Source organism: Crinia signifera, chromosome 12 (genome assembly GCF_055691185.1).
Source record: "Crinia signifera chromosome 12, ASM5569118v1, whole genome shotgun sequence".
In the NCBI taxonomy this organism is placed as follows: Eukaryota; Metazoa; Chordata; class Amphibia; order Anura; family Myobatrachidae; genus Crinia; species Crinia signifera.
This window is the reverse complement of record NC_139228.1, coordinates 71850420-71874844: the sequence shown is the minus strand read 5'-3', so window position 1 is coordinate 71874844 and position 24425 is coordinate 71850420. Positions and strand designations below refer to the sequence as shown.

General features: G+C 50.5%; 1 protein-coding gene across 6 annotated transcripts in view; it reads left to right on the top strand.

Moving 5' to 3' along the window:
- The window catches only part of UNC79 (unc-79 subunit of NALCN channel complex), a 179222-nt gene that overhangs the window by 31714 nt on the left and 123083 nt on the right, over window positions 1–24425 (top strand). For 5 of the 6 annotated variants that reach the window (XM_083166032.1, XM_083166033.1, XM_083166029.1 and 2 more), the window contains 7 exons: window positions 2253–2308; window positions 4117–4246; window positions 7265–7329; window positions 10658–10746; window positions 17903–17943; window positions 21357–21385; window positions 22807–23042. In XM_083166032.1, the coding sequence (XP_083022158.1) occupies window positions 2253–2308; window positions 4117–4246; window positions 7265–7329; window positions 10658–10746; window positions 17903–17943; window positions 21357–21385; window positions 22807–23042 (646 nt within the window). Of the gene's footprint in view, window positions 1–2252; window positions 2309–4116; window positions 4247–7264; window positions 7330–10657; window positions 10747–17902; window positions 17944–21356; window positions 21386–22806; window positions 23043–24425 lie in introns of those variants that run through there. The other variant, XM_083166034.1, reaches the window with a different exon arrangement.

The window sequence follows — 24425 nt, the reverse complement described above, 5'->3', positions numbered from 1 at the left end:
CCAGTAGTGCCTAGTGACTATGGGCCTTATTCTGGTTCACTCTTTCTGACAAAATCCTTCTTAGATGGACAAAACCATGTGCACTGCAGCTGGGGCAGATGTAAAATGTGCAGAGAGAATTAGATTTGGGTGAGTTATTTTGTTTCTGTGCAGGGTAAATACTGGCTGCTTTATTTTTACACTGCAATATAGATCTCACTTTGAGGTAAAACCCCACCCAAATCTAATTCTCCCTGCACATGTTACATCTGCCCCACCTGCAGTGCACATGGTTTTGTCCAGCTAAGAAGGAATTTGTCAGAAAGAGTGAACTAGAATAAGGCCACAAGTGATTATCAGTTCTATCCAATGACGGGGAGGATTTTCTGCAATGAAACATTTTTTTCTTTTCCATTTTATTACTTCACTCGCCTGTTGGGTATGGGTAATAGGTCGACCCAATTTAGGTTAACTTGCATTGGGTCGACACTGAAGGTCAACAGGCCATAGGTCAACACCTGAAATAGGCCGACTTGTCTAATGTCGACAGGGTTGGGAGGTGGACACAAGCATTAGGTCGATAATGGCAAGGTCGCCAGTCAAAAAAGTCGACGTGAGGTTTTCACTTTTTTTTTGTCCTGAACGTCAACGTAGTCGACATGGGGGGGCGTCAAAGTGCACCGCGTCCCCTCTTATGGCTTGCGCTATTCTATTCTCTCTCCATCCCCTAGTGGGCATGAAATACCGCATGTCGGCACATATTGGCTCAAAGGTGTCGACCTCAGGCCTGTCAACCTTCAGTGGTCGACACAAGGCATGTTGACCGTAATAGGATCGACCTAATGACCGTATCCCTGCCTGTTTTAGGGATACATTTACTTTATTGAAGGCGTTGCCCATAGCAGCCACCAGGGCCCTCACCCGGAGCATCCAGGACACTCCTGCGTTTTACGGGCTCCTCAAAAATGCAGTGTCCCTTCTGCAATGCCGACTCTTCGCTGCCCCAGTTTTAACCCCGAAGGAGCTCAGTTAAAAAAAAGGTTAAAAAAACCCGTCAACCATTTGACCTTCGACCTTCCCCATGTCGAGCTTATGCTTGTGTCAACCTAATGACCCTGTTGACCTAACCCCATGTAGACCTTCAGTCATGTTGACCATTATGCATGTTGACCTAGTTGCTGTCTGTCCAATGATCCATACCCGGGCGATCACAGCGTAAGTGCACAATTGTGACCGGATCTTAATTAGGGACACTGGTCCAGATTCTCTAAGCTTCAAAAGTGATAACATGGAGAGTGATACACAGCCAGCCAATCAGCTCCTGTCTGACATTTTTCAAACACAGTCTGTGACATAGCAGGTAGGAGCTGATTGGCTGGCTGTTTATCACTCTCCATTGTATCACCTTTGAAGCTTAGAGAATCTGGCCCAATAATTGTAACATAAAACAATTTTTTTTTTAATATCATATACTGTTATCAGCTTATTTATCAAAAGATTATCCAACCATGGAAAAAGTGAATGGAAATTGCTTTAAAAATAAATGAAACAGAAAAAAAAACCCAACAGGAATTGTTAAAAATGGAGTTTGCAAAAGTCGGACATAATTTATGGGGCTATAATACTATATAGTGGAGCCGACATGTTTACACACACACACACACACACACAATTAACGGGTGTCCCTGTGTCTGTCTTAGGGCGAGGGGTGTGGGATTGGAGAATGTCCACCGCTAACTACTTCCTCCAAATGGGAACATGTCATATATGACCATCTGCGTTTATTTATTTACCAGTTATTCATATGGCGCACACATATTCCGCAGCGCTGTACAGGGAATATTTGAACAATCACATCAGTCCCTGCCCAAGTGGAGCTTACACTCTATATTCCCTACCACATGTACACGCACACACAGACATTCTAGGGTTAATTTTGTTGGGAGCCGGTTAGCCTACCAGTATATTTTTGGATTGTGGGAGGAAACCAGAGTACCCGGAGGAAACCCACTCACGCATGGGGAGAATATACAAACTCCACACAATTAGAGCCATGGTGGGAATTGAACCCATGACCTCAGCGCTGTGAGGCAGTAATGCGAACCATTACACCGTCCTTTGCCCCAGAAGGAGATAACACCTTATCATGGCAGGGATCCCGAATTACAATCTCACGGCTTGGAACTAGGGCTCTCGCGGTTGATATCCTTGTGTGTGCATACTGTATATTTCCTGTTTAATGACTGTAATGCTTTGTGTTTAATGTTCCTCAGTGTATCACTGTCAGCTGCTGGAGTGTCTGATGAAGTACAAACAGGAAGTGTGGAAAGTAAGTTATATCTGTAATGAGCTGTCCTGCCATCTGGGGGTGGCACCAGCGTCAGAACCTATTCGAGGGGGTTGAAGTCTGCCGCTGATCCCCCAGCCATGGGCATATTCCAGTGTACACCAATGAATGGATGGCAGAAGTAAAAGCAGACTTTTGCGTTATGGGAACTGGACTGTACCATGGGCTTGGTTTGGACCTGACCACTGGGCTGCGACTCCCCCCTGCCAGTGCCCTGTGCTCTGATGCTGATAGATTGACAGTAAGCTGTCTCTGATGCCTCCTCTACACCTGACAGCTCCCCTGCACATCGGCAGTGACGCATCTAGGCTCAGGATAAGATCAGGGCTATTTGGAGACGTGTAGAGCAGAGACCACAGGCGCCGCCAAGCGTTGGCAGGGATGAGTGTAAGCACAGCCCCGGCAGCCTTATAGATGGTGCATATGAGACATCGTGCAGTATTACCGCTGGTGATGACATGCGTTAGAGGGGGCTAATGCTCTAACATTGCCCCCAAAGTGCTTGGGTTTGTCTAGTGACATTTGTGAGTCAGCAGAAATGACCACAGGACAGAAGTAAGAGGAAGATCTGGGGGGAGGAATTATTAAAATGAGATAAACGGTTGCAGAGGGCTAATTCCAGGGGGGTGTATAAGGGGTCATTCAGGTGCTGTTGCACCTGCGCTATCATTCACAAAGGTCCTGATTCAGACCTGATCGCTGGGCTGAGGGGAATCACTCACCATCGAGTTGATCACTCACCATCTGCTCGCATTACTGAGTAGACTTGCTCAGCGCTGCGGAGGCCGCGGGGAGAAGACGGCTGCTGATAATGTCAGCGGCGCTCCCTCCCTTCCAACGGAAAATGCTGCGTTTCCGCCCCCAAACGCCCTTGCGGTGTCAATCACCCTGCGGGCAGCCCGTCGCAGTCTCCTGTTGCATGAATGGCCCGCGCATGCATACTGCAGGTCATACACACGCGCAGTCATTCAGTAATCCCCCTTGCTGCAAAAACGCTGCGGTGCCTGAATTGGGCCCAAAGTACAAACTTCGTTACTTTGCGCATACGCAGGACTTTATGGTCATAGCTGAAATCACGGTTAACATGAATTGTTTCTAGAACCTCCCAATGGAAAAAAAGTAACTACAAGAATAAACGTTTGTGCGCAGCGTTTCATGTACAGAACAGGTACAGCGGTGTACAGTGCCCTCCAGGATGTGCATCAAACGTGTCTTTGTACTGACTTCTGCTGACACAGAACTACTGCTCCGCAAACAAATGCACAGTAGGCATACTAGCATGTATTAAGCCTTAACAAGAGATAAATGCAAGGGTGATAAGGAGAGATAAACGTCCAGCCAATCACCTGCTAACTGCCATGTTACAGCCCGTGTTTGAAAAAAGTCAGTAAGGAGCTGATTGGCTGGACATTTATCTCTCCTTATCACCCTTGGATTTATCTCTTATTAAAGCTTAATACATCTGCCCCAGAGATAGAGGCCCTGATTGTAATCCATATACTCGAGCAATGGTTTGGGACTACGCATATACATGCATGCTCCGTTTGTGAGCGGGCGCAACAAATTGATTATTCGCTGGCCCGGAGCAGTGCGGGTGGGGGGTGTGCATGATATTCCTGTGCATGATCTGCATTACAAATACAATCACCTAATACACTTGTTCTGGGTTCCGCAATTCATTTTTCTATGCAAATAGAATGTGGCGTCTTATTTAGCCTAAACTTTACTGTGGGATTCGTTGACCTGGTTCCAGGATTCTCACTGGTTTTTCTAATGTATTCGCTTACCAGGATTTGCTTTATGTTATCGCCTATGGACCCTCCCAGGTGAAAGCGCCGGCTGTGCAGATGCTGTTTCATTATTGGCCAAATTTAAAACCCCCGGGGGCAATCAGTGAGTACCGCGGGCTGCAGTACACAGGTGAGTAAGTGGAGGATGCGGGATCTACCAACTACACAATACTCACATGTGCGCAGCGTTTTATGTTCCACAATTGTCAGCTTTGTACATAACTCGGAACCCAGGTGCATTCTGGACTCTGTAGCTGCCCTGTAATATAAGGGTCCAGCTGCAGAAGAGTGCAATGGAAAGTGTGACAAAATCCCTACAAAATCTATTAGGGGGGGGGGGTAATTCAGACCTGTTTGCTAGGCTGCGTATATTCGCTGCTTATTGGATTTGTCCTCCCTTTGCAGATAATCGTAAGCCTGGAGTTACTTTTATACTGCACGAAGGGGGCGAATTAAGGGCGGGCAATGACGCCCAGCGTTCCTTTGGGCAGGCCCACCATTTTTTGGGCTACGCCCATGAAACGCTGGGCATACCCTAACAAATGCCCCTGTCTGTCACTCATTTTGTGAATTCTGAATCAGCCACATAATATCTTGACTGATCTTTATATTAATAACAGTTATAGTTAGAATGACACTGTAAAAGCGGGTGAACGGGGTCTAAACTGGGTACACGCTAGATATACAGGGTATCTGCAGATATATCTACAGCCGGATTGGGCAGCCGGTTCTCCCTACACACGGCCCGATCCGTCGGGACTGACGGCACAAATGTATTTGCATGCGCCCACCCACTGAGCAGTTAACGACCGGCTGCTCCCACCACGGCTGTAGGGTGGTCTGCGGATCTCCCCTAAAATAACAGTGCGATGTGCTGACATGTCTTCGGATATATTGGACATTGGCTGTGTTGCACAGCCAGAATGATATATCTGTGAAGGAAGCTGTTCAACAGATATATCGATGGTACCCACTGGCTAATGGTGCATCAATATATCGGCCACGCAGAAGCTCCTTTCCTCCAGTTATACTGCATGTAGTGGCCACTGGCCTGGCTGTGAGGAATGAAGGTTCTGGGCAACTGGAAATTTGGGTGGGGTTTTACTTCAAAGTGAGATCTATAGTGCAGTGTAAAAATAAAGCAGTCAGTATTTACCCTGCACAGAAATAAAATAACTCACCCAAATCTAAATCACTCTGCACATGTTACATCTGCCCACCCCGCAGTGCACATGGTTTTGTCCATTTGAGAAGGAATTTGCCTTTGCAAGTGAACCAGAATAAGGACCAATGTGTAGTATAATAGCATCAATCTAGGGCATTACATGCACTATATATAGCAATGTAGTTTCATGCAGAGATAATGGGCGGGATTCTCCAATAACCCCCGCTGCACATCGCCGGCACTCGCATTGTTAATAATCGCATATGCAGTAACATATGCGATTATTAACGCAAAGGCGATGTGCTGCGGGTCCCCCCTTCCTCCGTGAACCCTCAGCCGGCTGTGTGAGGGCTCCTCTTCCTCCTCCCTGCACCCAGAAGCTGTGCAAGCAGGAGGAGATCACTGGTCCGGGCAGCACAGCAGGAGGCTGCCCGGACACAGGTGAGGGAGGGGGACGCGAAGAGAAGCCCATAGGCTTCCATGGGGTTACACCATCTAGAACTGGCGTAACCCCCGCAGCGAAGCCCCAGTGATGGGGCTTTTCTGCATATGAAAATGAGGTAAAAACCCTGAAAACAGGGTTTGGTGAATCTCGCCCACTGTGTGTAGGGCATGTGCAATTAGCCGCTATGTCCCGTTGGAACTCGCTGTGACAGTCCCCAGGCACAAAAAACTTTCTATTACTTACACACATTTAATAGAGGTGCGAGCAAATGTTTCCAAGCAATGTTTCCTAACACAATACCCATAAACCTGCGCAACTGCACATCGCGCAAGTTTCCAACGCGACACCAATTAAATCTGACCCATTTAGCACATCCTGCGTTGGATTCTAGGCAGTGGCGTAACTAAAGAGGGTGCAGGGGATGCAGCTGCTAAGGGGCCCGGTGGGTAGAGGGGCCCGAGGACCCAGCATGCAATCTTGAATTTGTAATGACCCGGTCAGCTGCGGTGGGTTGTGCAGTGAGGGGTGGAGGGCCTGTTGATCCAGGCTCTCCCCTCCTATTTCCTATGCCTCTGGTAGTGCTGTTGCCGGGGCTTACGCCACGATCTAGACCAGAGACCTGGCCATCAGTCAGCGGGAGGCCCAGCCCTGAGTCAGCAGGAGACCAGGCCCTGAGTCAGCGGGAGACCAGGCCCTGAGTCATCGGGAGACCAGGCCCTGAGTCAGCGGGAGACCCGGCCCTGAGTCAGCGGGAGGCCCGGCCCTGAGTCAGCGGGAGGCCCGGCCCTGAGTCAGCGGGAGACCCGGCCATCAGTCAGCGGGAGACCCGGCCCTGAGTCAGCGGGAGACCAGGCCCTGAGTCAGCGGGAGACCAGGCCCTGAGTCAGCGGGAGGCCCGGCCCTGAGACAGCGGGAGGCCCGGCCCTGAGACAGCGGGAGGCTCGGCCCTGAGTCAGCGGGAGGCCCGGCCCTGAGTCAGCGGGAGGCCCGGCCCTGAGTCAGCGGGAGACCAGGCCCTGAGTCATCGGGAGACCAGGCCCTGAGTCAGCGGGAGACCCGGCCCTGAGTCAGCGGGAGGCCCGGCCCTGAGTCAGCGGGAGGCCCGGCCCTGAGTCAGCGGGAGACCCGGCCATCAGTCAGCGGGAGACCCGGCCCTGAGTCAGCGGGAGACCAGGCCCTGAGTCAGCGGGAGACCAGGCCCTGAGTCAGCGGGAGGCCCGGCCCTGAGACAGCGGGAGGCCCGGCCCTGAGACAGCGGGAGGCTCGGCCCTGAGTCAGCGGGAGGCCCGGCCCTGAGTCAGCGGGAGGCCCGGCCCTGAGTCAGCGGGAGGCCCGGCCCTGCCTATCCTTGTGTATTCTATCTATTTCCCTATAGATTGCGAGCAGGGCCCTCCTACCTCTATGTCTGTCTGTGAATACCCAGTTTGTCCTCTCACTGTTGATTTCAGTTGTAATTCGCAAAGGAATATGCTGCGCTATATAGAAAACTGTCAAGAAATAATAGTACATACATTAATGCTGAGTTATGTCTTCCCCAGCCTGGAATCCCATCCACTGCCAGCATATTGAGTGCCACAATGCCATCAACAAGCCTGCGGTCAAGGTAGAATTTTACATCTACTAATCGACTAATGTGAGCGAATTCACAGCCATGCAAATCCACCATCATCCATTCGTATGCCGCGGGTAACCGCCCACATCTTTCGAAGGACGCCGACCATCGAAAGATGTGAAAGGTACACGCATCTAAAAATGACTTTCAAGTCACTTCCATATGCGTGTACGCTGGGACGGATATGGGCGGGCAGCTGACATCCGGGGATGTCAGCCATCCGCCCCCCGCACCCGCGCCACGGCCTCATTACTGGGCGTTCTCATGGGAGCGCCCATGAAACGCTGGGAATTCCCAAATGTTAATGGGGCAGCCCAGCGCACCCCACCCTTCTCCGTCCCCCCCGCACGCTGTGGGTGCACGCACCCTAGGTCTGCACATGCGCAGAAACGTGCATGCGCAGATGCACAACATCGGTACTCCGTGCGAATCCACAGAGGACCGAATGAACAAGAATAACCCCCATATTCTCATCTTCAAACTATTAAGGGCTGTAGAGGAGGGCAACAAGGGGCATTGACAACGATCTTAAGGCCCCCACACACTAGAATGATTTTTTGGCCGATTGTCCGGTTTCTGACCGATTGTCCGATATATCGGGCAATTTTTACCGATAATCTGCAAGAATCCGCCGATTATCGGTAAAAATCGGCCGATATATCGGACGTTCGGTCGGAAATCGGACAATCGGCCAAAAAATCATTCTAGAGTGTGGGGGCCTTTACTCATCTCGACCTTAGTTTCTATTTCCCATTAACCCGCTAAAATCCTAGATCAACCTATTTTGGCTCTCCTAACCCCATCTCTCTATTAATATGTTCAGTTCTTCTCATGGCCCCCCAAAAAAAGAAAATAAGAGAGAAAAAAGGGGTAAAAGAAAAAAAAGAATAAAACTAGTGAACTATAATTTATTTTATACAAACTTCATATTCATTTCTAGTGTGATTTAGTGAATTAGCGCAGCTCTAAATCAAAAAGAGAGAGAAAAATAAACTGAGTAGGTTAATATATGAATTTGTGATTTTAGTTTGACAAACTTACTAAAGTTTGGTGCCTTTCAGACCAGTGGTGGATTTCCCATTAGTCACGTGAGGCATGTGCCTAGGGGTGACACTTCCTGGGAGGGAAGGCACAGCACGCTAATACCCCTTTCACACAGCCTGAATTCCCGGGTTGGCCCAGGGAACAACCTGTAAGTAGCGCTGTTTGCAAGGTTCCCGGGAAATTTACTAGGAATTCAACCCTGCTAGATAACAGGGTTGCTTCCAAGGCCAGGCCGGGATACAGGCCGGTGTGAACGGTACTGACCGCAAGTGGCGGGGTCCGGGGTCCAGACTGCGGGGATCTGGGCAGCGGCAGCTGGGCGCTCGGAGCGCTATTTACCGGGCAGCGGACAGGAAGTGCTGCTGGATTTGAAAAGACTGGCCAGACGTTCTCAGCCAATTAGCATCCGGCCAGTGTTTTAAAAATGTTTTAAAATTCTCCTGCCCACTGCCCGGCAAATAGCACTACACGCGCCCAACTGCCGCTGCCCGGATCCCTGCAGTCTGGACTCCGGACCCCACCGCCACCCACTGCCCGGACTCTGCTGCCCCCCTCACACCAGAAAATGCAGGGACTAGGTCTGTGTGAAAGGGGCCAACCCAGGACTGTCCCTGCTTGAGCCCTGGACTGTATTCCCGGGTAAGTCCCTGCATTTGCTGGTGTGAAAGGGGTATCACTTGCACGAGAGCCCCGCTAGGCATCTGGCCAGGTGTTTGTTTTCTTGTCATTCCATAATATTTTTCATTAGTACTGGTGGGGTCAGTGATCAATACATTGTGTTGGTGGATAGGTTTTGGGGTCGAGTTAAGTGTTGCTTTGGTAACTCCAGGAGGGCAGTGACATTATGGGTGCCACCGATATTGTTGTGCCTAGGGGCACCTTGACCCCTTTATTCGCCCCTGTCGTAATATTTCACCCTGTGATCAGCGGACAGATGATGATTTAGGATTTGCTGGTTCTGCAGCTTATCAGAGCGTCTCTCCTGCTATCAAAAACGTCACTGTCCCCAATGCTGCATCTCCATGAAAAGCAGATATGGTACTTTGTATGTCGACAGGCAAAAGGTCTACAGCGTCAAAAGGGCAACATGAGAAAAAGGTAGAGCTGGAAAAAAGTAGACACATGAAAATGTCGACATGAGTTTTTCACAATTTTTTTCCATTCTTTGTACTTTTTCATACCTTGCCATCTACGAGGACTATAATTTGGAAAGGCCCGAACCACGGCGAGTGAAGCGTACACTAATAGGGGTTCCATGTCGACAGGTGTCACCAAAATATTGCGAAAAACTTATGTCGACCTTTTCATGAAGGCTTTTTCATGCTGATCTTTTGAACCTGTGGACCATTGCATGTTGACCTTTTAGTATCAGACAGAGTTATGTCAGCGTAAGGTTAGTGATTGGCTCAATATTGTGTTATTTGTAACACCAAACATTTCATTTAGCAACTTAAACAGCATCGGTGAGGGGTGTGTGGGAAGAGAACCAATCAGAACATGGGCCCTTATTCTGATTGGTGCGGATATATCCGCGTGCATTCGGCCCGCCGATGTTTTGTGTCTGCGCATGTGCAGAGGCGTCTCTGCGCATGTGCGAGCGGGGCGTACGGCGAAATTCCGCATGATATGTGAACACTCCGAACAGGGGGTGGAGAGGGGCGTGAAGGGCTATTTGGGCTCATTACCATATGCATACGCCCCGCGTTTCATGGGAGTTCCCATGCAAACGCTGGGCGTACGTATGGTAATGCGGCCGTGACGCACGTGTAGGGGGCGGACATATGACATCGCCGGATGTCAGCTGCCCGCCCAGATCTCTGCTTTTGCACGGAAAAATGTCCGTGTGGTCTGAGGTTGCGGGTGCTGGTGGAGCACTCGGTCCTGCATTCGATGGTCTGCGACCATCGAATGATGGGGGAGGTTCCCTTAGATAGAGGAGGCGTATTCCGTGAAAAATACACGTGCGGTCCGTTCGGCCAGCTTCTTACCGCATACGGACGGAGTTGGCGATCCGTATGGAAGGCGGGGTTTCGCACGCATGGTCCTGGCCGCATAATCGGCTCCGACCGCACCGATCAGAATAAGGGCCATGGTCTCTGTGATTGGCGATTCTGATTGGTTCTCCACACAGCATAGGTTTTATGAGACGAGACAGGGAGCCTCAGGAACGGTAACTGCATCGAGCAGACCCCTGCACCCACTGTAATATTACAGCTTCTTCTGTACATACAGTATCACTTGTCCCTGGTAAGAATCTTCTTGTTTCTCTCTGTAGATGTGCATAGATGCTGCTTTATCTGTGGCACTGGGGGACAAGCCTCCCCCGCTGTACCTGTGTGAGGAGTGCAGCCAGAGGATCACAGGGTGAGTCACTGTACCTAGTAGTAGAGTGTTGGCGTTTAGTCCTTATGACTGCAGATATAATGGGATGACATTACTTATCAGTATGGAAAAGGGTATGCTGAATCGCGCTCTACCTGGGGAATGGGGGTGGGGGTGGGTAGGTGCTGCTGGTCCTGGGTCTGTCCAAGGACACTGGTTTTACGTTGTACTGGGGGGGTGGGGGGTGGAACGCGCACTCCCCCCCCCCCCCCCAGTATTACTTATCAATATGCTAAATAACAAATCACACAGATAATCCCTCTCACTCTGCACTTCCTCCCCTGTCTCCCTCTCACTCTTCACTTCTTCCCCCATCTCTCTCTCTGCTCTCTTCCCCCATCTATCTCTCTGCTCTCTTCCCCCATCTCTCTCTCTGCTCTCTTCCCCCATCTCTCTCTCTGCTCTCTTCCCCCATCTATCTCTCTGCTCTCTTCCCCCATCTCTCTCTCTGCTCTCTTCCCCATCTCTCTCTCTGCTCTCTTCCCCCATCTCCCTCTCTCTTCTCCCCCCCATATCCCTCTCTCTCTGCTCTCTTCCCCCATCTCACTCTCTATTCTCTTCTTCCCCCAATCTCCCTCTCTTTCTGCTTACTTCCCCCATCTCACTCACTCTCTCCTCTTCTTCCCCCCATCTCCCTCTCTCTCTCTTCTCTTCTTCCCCCATCTCCCTCTCTCTGCTCTCTTCCCCCCATCTCCCTCTCTCTCTGCTCTCTTCCCCCCATCTCCCTCTCTCTCTGCTCTCTTCCCCCCATCTCACTCTCTCTCTGCTCTTATTCCCCCTTATCCCTCTCTCTCTGCCCTTCTTCCCACCACCCCATCTCCCTCTCTCTGCCACTCTTCTTTCCACCTCTCTTTGCCTCTATTTGCCCCACATCCCCCTCTCCCTACCTTTCTCCCTCCAAACTCCCTCTCTCCGTTCCCCTCTCCCTCTCGTCTCTCTATGTCCCTCTCCCTCTTGTCTCTCTATGTCCCTCTCCCTCTCATCTCTCTATGCCCCTCTCCCTCTCGTCTCTCTATGTCCCTCTCCCTCTCAACTCTCTATGCCCCTCTCAACTCTCTATGCCCCTCTCCCTCTCATCTCTCTATGCCCCTCTCCCTCTCGTCTCTCTATGTCCCTCTCCCTCTCATCTCTCTATGCCCCTCTCCCTCTCATCTCTCTATGCTCCTCTCCCTCTCGTCTCTCTATGTCCCTCTCCCTCTCATCTCTCTATGCCCCTCTCCCTCTCGTCTCTCTATGTCCCTCTCCCTCTCATCTCTCTATGTCCCTCTCCCTCTCATCTCTCTATGCCCCTCTCCCCCTTTGTCTTTCTATGTCCCTCTCCCTCTCGTCTCTCTATGCCCCTCTCCCTCTCATCTCTCTATGCCCCTCTCCCCCTTTGTCTTTCTATGTCCCTCTCCCTCTCATCTCTCTATGTCCCTCTCCCTCTCATCTTTCTATGCCCCTCTCCCTCTCATCTCTCTATGTCCCTCTCCCTCTCATCTCTCTCTGCCCCTCTCCCTCTCATCTCTCTATGCCCCTCTCCCTCTCATCTCTCTCTGCCCCTCTCCCTCTCATCTCTCTATGTCCCTCTCATCTCTCTGTGTCCCTCTCCCTCTCATCTCTCTCTGCCCCTCTCCCTCTCGTCTCTCTATGCCCCTCTCCCTCTCATCTCTCTATGTCCCTCTCCCTCTCGTCTCTCTATGTCCCTCTCCCTCTCATCTCTCTAAGACCCTCTCCCTCTCATCTCTCTATGTCCCTCTCCCTCTCATCTCTCTATGCCTCTCTCCCTCTCATCTCTCTATGTCCCTCTCCCTCTCATCTCTCTATGCCCCTCTCCCTCTCATCTCTCTATGTCCCTCTCCCTCTCGTCTCTCTATGTCCCTCTCATCTATCTAAGACCCTCTCCCTCTCATCTCTCTATGTCCCTCTCCCTCTCATCTCTCTATGCCTCTCTCCCTCTCATCTCTTTATGCCCCTCTCCCTCTCATCTCTCTATGTCCCTCTCCCTCTCATCTCTCTATGCCCCTCTTCCTCTTATCTCTCTATGCCCCTCTCCCTCTCATCTCTCTATGTACCTCTCCCTCTCATCTTTCTATGCCACTCTCCCTCTCCTCTCTCTATGCCCCTCTCCCTCTCATCTCTCTATGCCCCTCTCCCTCTCATCTCTCTATGCCCCTCTCCCTCTCATCTCTCTATGTCCCTCTCCCTCTCATCTCTCTATGCCCCTCTCATCTCTCTATGTCCCTCTCCCTCTCATCTCTCTATGCCCCTCTCCCTCTCATCTCTCTATGTCCCTCTCCCTCTCATCTTTATATGCCCCTCTCCCTCTCATCTCTCTATGTCCCTCTCCCTCTCATCTCTCTATGCCCCTCTCCCTCTCATCTCTCTATGTCCCTCTCCCTCTCATCTCTCTATGCCCCTCTCCCTTCTATTTGTCTATGCCCCTCTCATCTCTCTTTGCCCCTCTCCCTTTTATTTCTCTATGCCCCTCCCCCTCCCATCTCCCTCTCTCACTGCTCCTCTCCCTCTCATCTCTCTATGCACCTCTCGTATATCTATACCCCCTCCCTCTCATATCTATCTGCCCCTCCCATCTCCTTCTCTCACAACCCTCTCCCTCTTATCTGTCTCAGCCCCTCTCCCTCCCATCTCCCTCTCATCTCTCTATGTCCCTTTCCCTCTCAGCTCTTTATGCCCCCCTCCCTCTCATCTCTCTATGCCGCTCTCCCTCTAATCTCTTTATGCCCCTCTCCCTCTCATCTCTTTATGTCCTTCTCCCTCGCATCTCCCTCTCTCTCTCATCTCTCTTATGTTCCTCTCATATCTCTATACCCCCGACCCTCTCTTATCTCTCTGCCCTTCCATCTCCCTCTCATATCTATAAGTCCTCCCCTTCCTTCCTCCCATCTGCCCCTTTCTCATCATCTTTCTTTGCCCCTCTGTACCCCATCTCTCGCTCTCTCTGTGGCTGTTGCACTCTTCCTCCCATCTCACTGTACCCCAAGGCTGTGTTTCGGCATCAGGCATCCAGCTGGAGGATGTGGTGTGCGCTAAACTGACACTATTGCAGGTTATATATGGTTACCCAAATATGTAACACTAGGTGATTCATCGCGCCCTACGGGCGCTCTTCACACCGTCGTAAGGGGCTGCGCCCCCTTAATTTGTGAACGTTTGTATATGAGAAATATGGTTAGAATTGTATGAAAGATGCCCTGTATTGCAACTTAGGTGTCCGCGAATCGCGGGAGGGGGGGTCGCGGAGGGTGCCGCGAATTGCAGGAGGGGGGGTCGCGGGGGGTGCCGCGATTTGCAGGAGGGGGGGTTGTGGGGGGGTGGATGCTGCGAATCGCGGGAGGGGAGGGATTGCAGAGAATCGCGGGAGGGGGGTCGGGGTTGCGGCGAATCATGGTAGGGGGGGGTCGCGGGGGGTGTGCCGTGAATCACGGGAGGGGGGGTCACGGGGTGGGGTGCCGTGAATCGCGGGGGGGTGTGTGTGTGCCGTGAATCGCGGGAGTGGGGGTTGCGGGGGGGGGGGTGGGGGGGGTGTGACGCGAATCGCCACAAGAAAAAATCAACACAGAAAGGTCAACACATGTAAATGTTGACATAAGTGTGGCACTTTATTGGTGTCCATGTCGACACATGAGAATGAATATGAAAACATTCAAAAAATGAAAAAAAAAATTCAAAAACTCATGTCAACCTTTTTCATTGTCGACCATAGCCATGTCAGTGTTTTCCATGTGCAATTTAATTCTGGAGCTGCCGCAAATCGTGGGGGGGTGCCGCGAATTGCGGGAGGGGGGGTCGCGGGGGTGGGTGCCGCGAATCGCGGGAGGGGGGGTTACGGGGCGGGGGTTGCGGCAAATCATGGGAGGGGGGGTCGCGGGGGTCGCGGGGGTGTGCCATGAATCACGGGAGGGGGGGTCACGGGGTGGGGTGCCGAGAATCGCGGGGGAGGTGTGTGTGTGTGTGCCGTGAATCGCGGGAGTGGGGGTTGTGGGAGTGGGGGGGGTGGGGGGGGGGTGTGACGCAAATCGCCACAAGAAAAAATCAACACAGAAAGGTCAACACATGTAAATGTTGACATAAGTGTGGCACTTCATTGGTGTCCATGTCGACACATGAGAATGAATATGAAAACATTCAAAAAATGAAAAAAAAAAAACTTCAAAAACTCATGTCAACCTTTTTCATTGTCGACCATAGCCATGTCAGTGTTTTCCATGTGCAATTTAATTCTGGAGCTGCCGCGAATCACGGGGGGGTGCCGCGAATTGCGGGAGGGGGGGGTCGCGGGGTTGGGTGCCGCGAATCGCGGGAGGGCGGGGTTCACAGGGGTTCCGGTGGGGGGTTGCCGCGAATTGCGGGAGGTGGGGGGTCACGGGGGGTGCCGCGAATCGCGGGAGGGGGGGTTGCGGGGGGGGTGACGCGAATCGCCACAAGAAAAAATCAACACAGAAAGGTCAACACATGTAAATGTTGACATAAGTGTGCCACTTCATTGGTGTCCATGTTGACACATGACAATGAATATGAAAACATTCAAAAAAGGAAATAAATCTTCAAAAACTCATGTCAACCTTTTTCATTGTCGACCATAGCCGTGCCAGTGTTTTGCATGTGCCATTTAATCCTGGGGCTGCCGCGAATCGCGGGGGGGTGCCGCGATTTGCGGGAGGGGGGGGTTGCGGGGGTGGGTGCCGCGAATCGCGGGAGAGCGGGGTTTATTGGGTTTTCCGGCGGCGGGTTGCCGCGAATTGCGGGAGGGGGGGGGGTCGCGGGGGGGTGCCGCGAATCGCCAGAGGGGGGGTTGCGGGGGGTGTGACGCGAATCGCCACAAGAAAAAAATCAACACAGAAAGGTCAACACATGTAAATGTTGACATAAGTGTGCCACTTCATTGGTGTCCATGTCGACACATGACAATGAATATGAAAAAATTAAAAAAATTAAAAATAAATCTTCAAAAACTCATGTCAACCTTTTTCATTGTCGACCATAGCCATGTCAGTGTTTTGCATGTGCCATTTAATCCTGGGGCTGCTGCGAATTGCGTGGGGGGGGGTGCCGCGAATCGCGGGAGGGGGGTCGCAGGGGGGGTGCCGCCAATCGTGCAAGGGGGGGTCGCGGGGGGGTTCTTTTTTGCCGCGAATCGCGGGAGGGAGGTCGCGGGGGGGGGTGTTTTTTCCGCGAATCGGGGGGGGGTCACGGGGGAGGGTTTGCCGCGATTCGCGGGAGGGGGGGGTCGCGGGTGGTGGTTATGCCGCGAATTGCGGGAGGGGTCGTGGGGGGGTTCTTTTTGCAGCGAATCGCGGGAGGGGGGGTCGCGGGGGTGTTTTTGCTGCGAATCGCGGTAGGGGGGGTCGCGGGGGAGCGGGTGTTTTTGCCGCGAATCGCGGGAGGGGCGCGCGGGGGGGGGGGTTTTGCCGCAAATCGCGGGAGGGGGGCGCTCACCTGGTGGCTGTGGAGTAGCAGTGCTGGGCAACATGGGAAGGCAGTGGGTGTCTGGCACTGTCTGTGGGCTCACTGGGCTGGTTCTCTGTCACATACCTCCCAACATGACCCTCTCCAGGAGGGACACAATGCTCTGTTTCTAGACTTCCCCTTAATGTATGATTGCCATCACCTGTTTTAAACAGGTTAATTTCTCAGAAAGGTGTTCAGCACAGATGAAGGCAATCACACATTAAGAGGAAAGTCCAGGAACAGAGCGTTATAGACACAGACACCCACTTTGAGTGACAGATGTAGCCAAATATATAGGAGATAACATATAGCAATTTGTGTTTATTCATTGTTGCCAGAAGTTATTTATTCAAAGTCCAGGTGTAATTCAATAAAACATTTGTTACAAACCATCAAAATGAAATATTGTTATAAAGGAGCCAGAATGTGTCCAGATCTGTGATAGTTGTTTAAGCTTCAGAGGGATCGATGTTCCCGGCTGTGACTGATTGTAGGGATGTTGGAATGATTTTTACGCTAGGAAAAAATGCATAAATATAATATATAAATTAATGTACAGGAATGTAGTATTTGCGCATAGGGACTGATTCAGTCTTGTTCGCTAAGCTGCATACGATCGCAGCCTAGCGAGCAGGTAAACACTGCCAGACCGAACGGGCGCACCGTTCCAGTGGGCAGGCATTGCCAGTGGGCAGGCATTGGACAATACTGGCAGCATTTGAATATGGTTCCGGCCACTAGCCAATTGGAGCTTATGGACCGGCAGCCAATCAGGAGCAGCCGCAGCATCTGCTCCTGATTGGCTGCCAGGGTTTCGAGCACAGTTGCCATGTTTGAAATGCTGTCAGGGGTGAGACACGCTGACAGGTGCATGTCAACTGTGGCAATGGACTAGAAGCCTCTGCACCCTGCTCAAGCCTTGCTCCACTGTCACACAGCCACCCCGAGCCGCTGCTCCTGGTTAACCAGAGCTGCTGGTATTTCTCCAGAGGTGCTGCGCCAGTGGTGCACACCTGACCACCACTGGCGCACACTTATTCTATATTAGCGGTATGCCCGTAAATTTTCCGGGACAGCCCGCTTCCAGGCATACCACTCAAGGGGTTAATTTTTAATTGTACACCCACCCTGATGGGTAATGACAATGTAAACAGCACCCCACTATCAACGCCAACCCGAAGCGTGGCGAGCGCATGACTTCACAAGTATTATGCGTCCCCTCACGGGGCTCACTGTGCTCGCCGCGCTTCGGGCTCGGTGGCTCGCTGCGCTCGCCACACTATATAAAATCAACTCCACACCGACGTGGATAGTGGGGGTATGAAAAGGTCGGAGGACACGTACCCATCAGGGTGGGTGTACAATGTAAAATCAGGTCTGGGTGCCTGTACAATAAAAAATCGGGTATAATCGCGTCTCATCGCATCGCATGCGATTTTGTGGTTGTACAATGCCCTGCGATGGAAATCGGGGGCGCCGTGATAATACACAAGTACCGAAATGAGTTCCACCACCCCTTCAGGACCAATTATAGTATAAGGGAAGAAAAAGTGCATGAGCGGAGAGGGCCCTGCTCAGTAGAGAGAGACAGAGATGACACGGAGGGTGGAGACAGTGAGCATGGAACTTCCAGTTCATAAACAGAATGGGGAACATATATTTTACTAAAATGTTTGTGTTTCCATAGGGATCACAGCGAATGGCTGATAGACGTTCTCCTGCCACAAGGTATGTTAATGCTTATTTTATTCTCCCTTATAAACATAGTGCACCTCATAGATTGGGAAGTTATCCGCCAGTTATACGACCTTGCCTATCGGGACCCCTAACTATAAAAGGGCCAACGTTTCGAACCTCAATGCTGTGAGTGTGTCTATGACATCATAGGATGGAGCTTGCACTTGCTGCATATTCCAGTGAGCTAGACATTGTTGTGTATTGCATAATATGGGCCTGATTAAGAAGTTAGCGCAATGATGACGCAGCAGCAATCTTTTCAGTAACGGAATTGTGAAGCATCGTCCCACCAACTGCAACCGCAATGCAGATGGGGGAATATCAACACCCTTGAGCGCCTCCACGGCCGCGGGAGCCATGTTTTATGCATACAAGGCCGCACGCCATGACACGCAATGAATTTGTACGGTAACAAATCCCCTCGCACGCGGCTGCAAGCAGGAGAAATCATTCGATAATCGTTCACCATCAAATGATTTTTTGCAGCCTTAGGTCTAAAAGTCAATGGTTACTTTGCAGTTGGCCGCTGTACTCTGAATTTTGGGGGGGCGGTGACGTCAGCCGCCCGTCACCAAGCAGGCATCGCCATGCCTGCATTAGCAGGGGAACGCCCAACGTTTTTATGGGGACGTCCATAAAAACACAGGGCGTTCCGGTGTTGCCGCCCCTTCCCTCCCCTTAATGAACACACGGCTCGGCAAGTGTGTTACATCGGGGATGAATTCGGCCCACAATGAATTGGTCTGAATTGACCCCATTGTATCGCATGCAGTCCTGCCGCCGAGGAGGTTCCAGGGTGGTTCTAGGGGGATTGTGGGTGACTCCTCCCCTCGGAGAAGTCGCCCCAGTGTATCGCTACCTACACAGTGTGCAGTGAACTGTACCAAATTGCTTGGATTCCAAATATTGCAGCGGACTGGTAACAATAGAGTCACCGTGACTAGTGACAAGGGGGTCATGCTGGTGGGTTCCCAAAGCAGCTGTATTTCGCTGCTTTGCGAGCCTCGTAGCGCCACCTTCCCAGGTGCGCGAATGGCCGCCTTCAGCCGCCCAGTGAACATTCCCGCCGCACTGCGAATAGATGTTTTTCTTAAAACATCCATTCTCAGGCTTGCGTGCGGGCCCGAAATCATTCGATGGTCGCTGATCATCGAATGATTTTTCTAGTGCTCACAAATCTAAAGCAGCCCATACACGCTGCGATCCCGGCTGGTCCGATGTGTGCTTTGAGGTGCGCGCTCCCGCGGCGCCTTATCGCACAGTACAAAAAGTATGTGCTGCACATACTTTTTGTACTTGATATTCATCACATCGCATCTCATTGCATGCACAAGGCATGCAATGTGATGTGATGGATGCTATTGTAGCCCAGAACGCACGCCGGGATCGCAGTGTGTATGGGCAGCAATAGATCTACAGCGTCCAACTCCGAGAACTGGTCGCCCGGTGACGTCAGCCGCCCACCCCCGGAAGCCAGGCGCCCTGTCCACATCCTAGCCCCCCCCCCCCCCTGCGAGCGCCGCAGAGACTAAGCAAGTCTCCGAAGTCGCCCACATTGAAGCTCTGCACATGTGCAGAGGTCTGCAACTTCTCTGAGGGGAAAAATTGCAGCCAACCCCCTTGGACCGCCTAGCAGGATCACATGCGGCCCTTTTACATGCGATATTTCACATGCGATCCCAGCCAAGGCTCCGTCTCCGAAAGATCCTCCTTAGTACAGCGATCTAGGGGTTTCATTCAATGTACACAAGACATCAGATCGAATCAGATATCAGACACATCCGATCTGCCAGTTTTCCTTAGATTTATCGGGCTGATGCTTCGAAATCGGATGAATTCAGCCAAAATCGGACAAGTGTATGGCCAGCTTACCAGATATATACAGGACTGCTAAGTAACACTTCCCCACTAGATGGCAGACTCACACCACACATTGGGGCCGGTTCAGATTCATTTATAGACTAGCAAAAATTGTGAGCTCTCAATCTTTGGTCACATTACGAAAAATGCGACCACAGTGCAAAGGCCTTTGGATGGGGGGTGGGTGGCGACACAGCGTGGGGGGCTTCAACTGAAAAGATGGCCAGCTTATACCCCGACCTCATATTTTCAGGTACAGGAAACCTCTTTTATTATATCTGTGACATCATATATTGATTTTGATATTTTAGATACATTGCCTGTTAATGAATATCATAGATTGGTTTATCACCTTCGCACTGTCCCGTTACCAGATAACCAGATCAGAACCTTGTCACTCCAGCTGTTGTTAAACTACACATCCCAGCATACCCTGCAACGGTTTTGCTGTTTGGCCATGCTAAAACTGTTGCAGGGCATGCTGGGATGTGTAGTTCAACAACAACTGGAGTGCCAAGTCTCTCTATTGCTGGGTTATGTTGTATTACATGCATCTAGGCGGCAGGGTGTGAGCACAGCCTCTGAAATGCGATTGCACCAAGGAATCAGTTGCAAAAGTGAGTAACAGGTAGTCGGCTTTTGTAGGTGGTAACAGGAAGTGACTGGCCGCTGGGACCTGGAAGGGAGGGAGGGACGGTACATGTGTGTGTGTGTGTGTGTGGGGGGGGGGGGGGGGGGGGGCAGGGGGGGTATCTAGCCATATTCCCTACCACACATATACACAGACATTCTTTTTAATTAAATTTTTGTTTGGAGCCAATTAACCTACCAGTATATTTTTGTATTGGTAAATTACGTAGTACAGGTGCGATATTATTTATGGATGTGTAATTGTTATACATACTTACCTATGTACTTTTGTTATTTCCTGTACGGGACAAGTCTGTAGACAGGTGGCCATTGACTGGGGCGGGCCGAACTGTTATTTTGATAGGGGGTGTGGCCAAAATGACACTCACAAAAGAATTGTGTCACTAGACCACACCCCTTCCCCATTTTGGCCACTTTAATAGGAAGTAGGCTATATATATGAGATGTTTGCTCCCCTCTTCTGGGCATGTTGGAGTCTTCCTAAAAAATTTCCTGTACCTTTATGTACCATGAAGGGCTATTTTTCAAAGCTCGGAGAGAGCTACAGTAAAGTACAAAGCAGTCAGCTTCTAGCTTGTATATTACTGCCTGTGGGCCAGATGCACTAAGCTTCAAAAGTGATAAATTGGAGAGTGATAACCAACCAATCAGCTCCTGCCTGACATTTTCAAACATAGTCTGTGACATGGCAGGTAGGAGCTGATTGGCTGGCTGCTTATCACTCTCATTTTTATCACTTTTGAAGCTTAGTGCATCTGGCCCTGTGTTTGATAACGACAGTCACTGATTGGTTGGTCCTTGAAGTGTTATGTAGGGAGATGGGATTGTATAACTCATTGTAATGTAGTATTTGGCCTGCCGTATATTGAGTTTTATATACATATCTCATGCAGCTGAGATTTCTGCCATATGTCAGAAAAAGGTAAGACGGACAAGCTTTGTCGTTGGTGTATTCCTTCACTCATGCCGTGACGTGCCTGTCTGTCATTGTCACCATTCTGTCACAAAGCATATACCTTATTTTGCTATAAAGATAATGGAGGTCATTTACGAGGTGCAGAAAGGTCAACGTAAGGTCAGATACGACCCCCGGATCACATCATTTACTGTAGAGGTGATATTTCATGTTTGTCCCTTAGAGGCGTATTTACTAAGCATCGGGTGCTACAGACCGTCACTTCTGATAGTCGTTATGTCCGAAAAAAAAGGCAATGCTTTTTATGAGCTGTTTAATGTTAGTAAAATCACTACCCTCGTACATTCCAGGCACAAACAGAAAATAGGGGCCCATTTATCAAATAATATTTTTGGCTATGTCTCCATAAACACCCGATTTCAGGGGCTAACCGCAAATATTATGTATCCCTGAAATGTATGAAGGAGGCATCACAGTAGGTATATCCCATGGTTATGGATTAGCGGATTGACGGGGCTGAGGCCGACAATACCATGGTCGACCACTAGAGGCCGATGGCGTCTAGTTAGTTGTTGATACGTGGTCGTTTTGACCTTGTAAATGAGAAGACTCCACACAGGAAATAGAATGGCCATCAGATTTGTCCAGTGAGCTAGCACTTCAGTTCACTTATATATTAGGGTCACACATCCCGCTTATCAGTTTTGCATGCTTGTGCTGTACCTGTGGCAAATCATATGTAAGGTTAGTAACCCCCGGTGATCACCGCATTGCTGTTGTTGTAAAACATTTTGTGGCTTCACCAACAACATCCTTTTGCATGCAAGGAGGCCATCTTGGTGTCCCCAGAGGGGTACAGAGCTCATGTTCAAATGGCCCGGTGTGCACCACAACTCACAGCTGGCCCCACCGTCCCATTGCTGCATGAGGCTGTATATTTACAGTAGGGCAGGCATGTCCAAACCGTGGCCCTCCAGCTGTTGTGAAACTACACATCCCAGCATGCCTTGCCATAGTTTTAGCATTCCCTAATAGCAAAATGGTGGCAAGGCATGATGGGACTTGTAGTTTCACAAGTGTAGGGCCATAGTTTGACAGTGGCCTCCTTCTCCCCACGGCCACTGCAGCTCCGAGTAAGTCCTGGCTTACGCGCAACTGCGAACAGAGGGGAAACGCATTCAATGGCAAGTAATTGCGAATGGGTTTCCCCTCATATGCAGGGTTGCGAAAGCATTTGGGGTGGCGTTTACCTCATCATTGGGCTCCGAAGTTTTCGCAGGCCGGCGATCAGGTCTGATCATTCATCTAGCACCTTTTAGAAGATGATCGGCAGAATCCTGTGTCCTTTTTAGCATCTCAGTGCGCAAATGGTTCTACATGAATTGCTGTGAATAAGTCCTTCTTCTCTGCTATCACTCTTCTTCCAGAACTGCAGCTCCCATGTACGGAGGGCTGTAGTGACCTGTTTCTCTGCGGGCTGCTGCGATCGCCACGGTAACCGGCCTGTGCGATACTGCAAACGCTGCCACTCCTATCATCACAGTAACGAGGTTGGCGCAGCGGCCGCAGCGGAGTCTCATTTGTTCCAGACCTCCCCGCCTCCTATCAACACGCGGGAGTGTGGTGCCGAGGAGCTGGTGTGCGCCGTGGAGGCAGTAATTAGGTAATAACTGGACCGCAATATTTATGGTATACCCAACATATTAACCACACAGTACAGCTATACTACAGGCCCAACAGCACAAACTTCAATGGTGGGCAGTGCCACTGTCAGACTGGGGCAGAAAGGGCCTACCAGGGGAGTGCAGCAGGAGCGGCCATTCTTGAGGGGTGTCTCGCTAACAACCACAAAGGCATGGACAACGATTAGATAGGACATAGTCTGCAGTCTCCATTACTGGGCCCATATGTGTATGTTAACCCAACCTCTAGATTTGATTGGCAGGAGAGAGGTTTCTATAGAAACAAACGAAGGAGCCATATTAATCAATGATCCTGCTCTACCAGGTGATAGGGTAACATTGTATAACTAGTTAATAGCCAGTCAAAATGACGGCTTCTATAATTAACTAACTTTGAGCTGTGACTGTTTTCACTTTCACTTTGAGCTGTGACTGTTTTCACTTTCACTTTGAGCTTTGACAGTTTTAGCCCACAAACTCTCCACCCCCATCCCCAGTCCCTATCTGCTCCTACCTTCAATCTCTGTCTTCACAGCTCCCTTTCTCCATATCAAGCAAGTTTTAAACAGATCAGTGTCCCTGCTAAAAATTGCTTTCACTTTCTGTTATGACATCTTTTAGCACACATAGGAGTAATTTGGTCCGTCCAGTGGCCTCTAGTGGTCACTGGTGGTACTTCCCCTGAGGAGTAGTTAGCCCTTTTTATATCTATATATAGACACAAGAGTACAGTGTGGAACTGGACATTAGAGTAGCAGTGAAGGCCCGCAGTCAGTGTGGCCCACCTGGTTCTCCCCTGTACCCCTATGGGCCAGTCCATACTATAAGCGTGCATTCAAGTTTAGCCTATACAAACCTAAGGGTCCATTTATCATCAAGGTTTAGCTATTTAAAACTCATTGTGTATTGCTACAGCCAATCAGCTCAGAACTGCCATGTGTTTGAAAAATGACAGCTGGAAGCTGACTGGCTGTAGCACCATTTATCTTACCTTTTAAATGGCTAAAACTTATTAATAAATGGGCCCCATAGCATGGGCACACAGACGAGGTAGAGCAGATATGGGGCCAGATTCTCTAAGCTTCAAAAGTGATAAAATGGAGAGTGATAAACAGCCAGCCAATCAGCTCCTGCCTGACATTTTTCAAACGCAGCCTGTGACATAGCTGGTAGGAGCTGATTGGTTGGTGGTTTATCACTCTCCATTTTATCACTTTTGAAGCTTAGTGCATCTGGCCCATTCTGAGAAAAAGTTGAGTTCTGTTAATATAGAATGTTTGGCCAAATGTGGGCGAGAAGTAACAGAAATCATCTCAAAAGGATGTTTCTTGTGATAGCACGTTTGGGGTAATCCCAGCTGCACA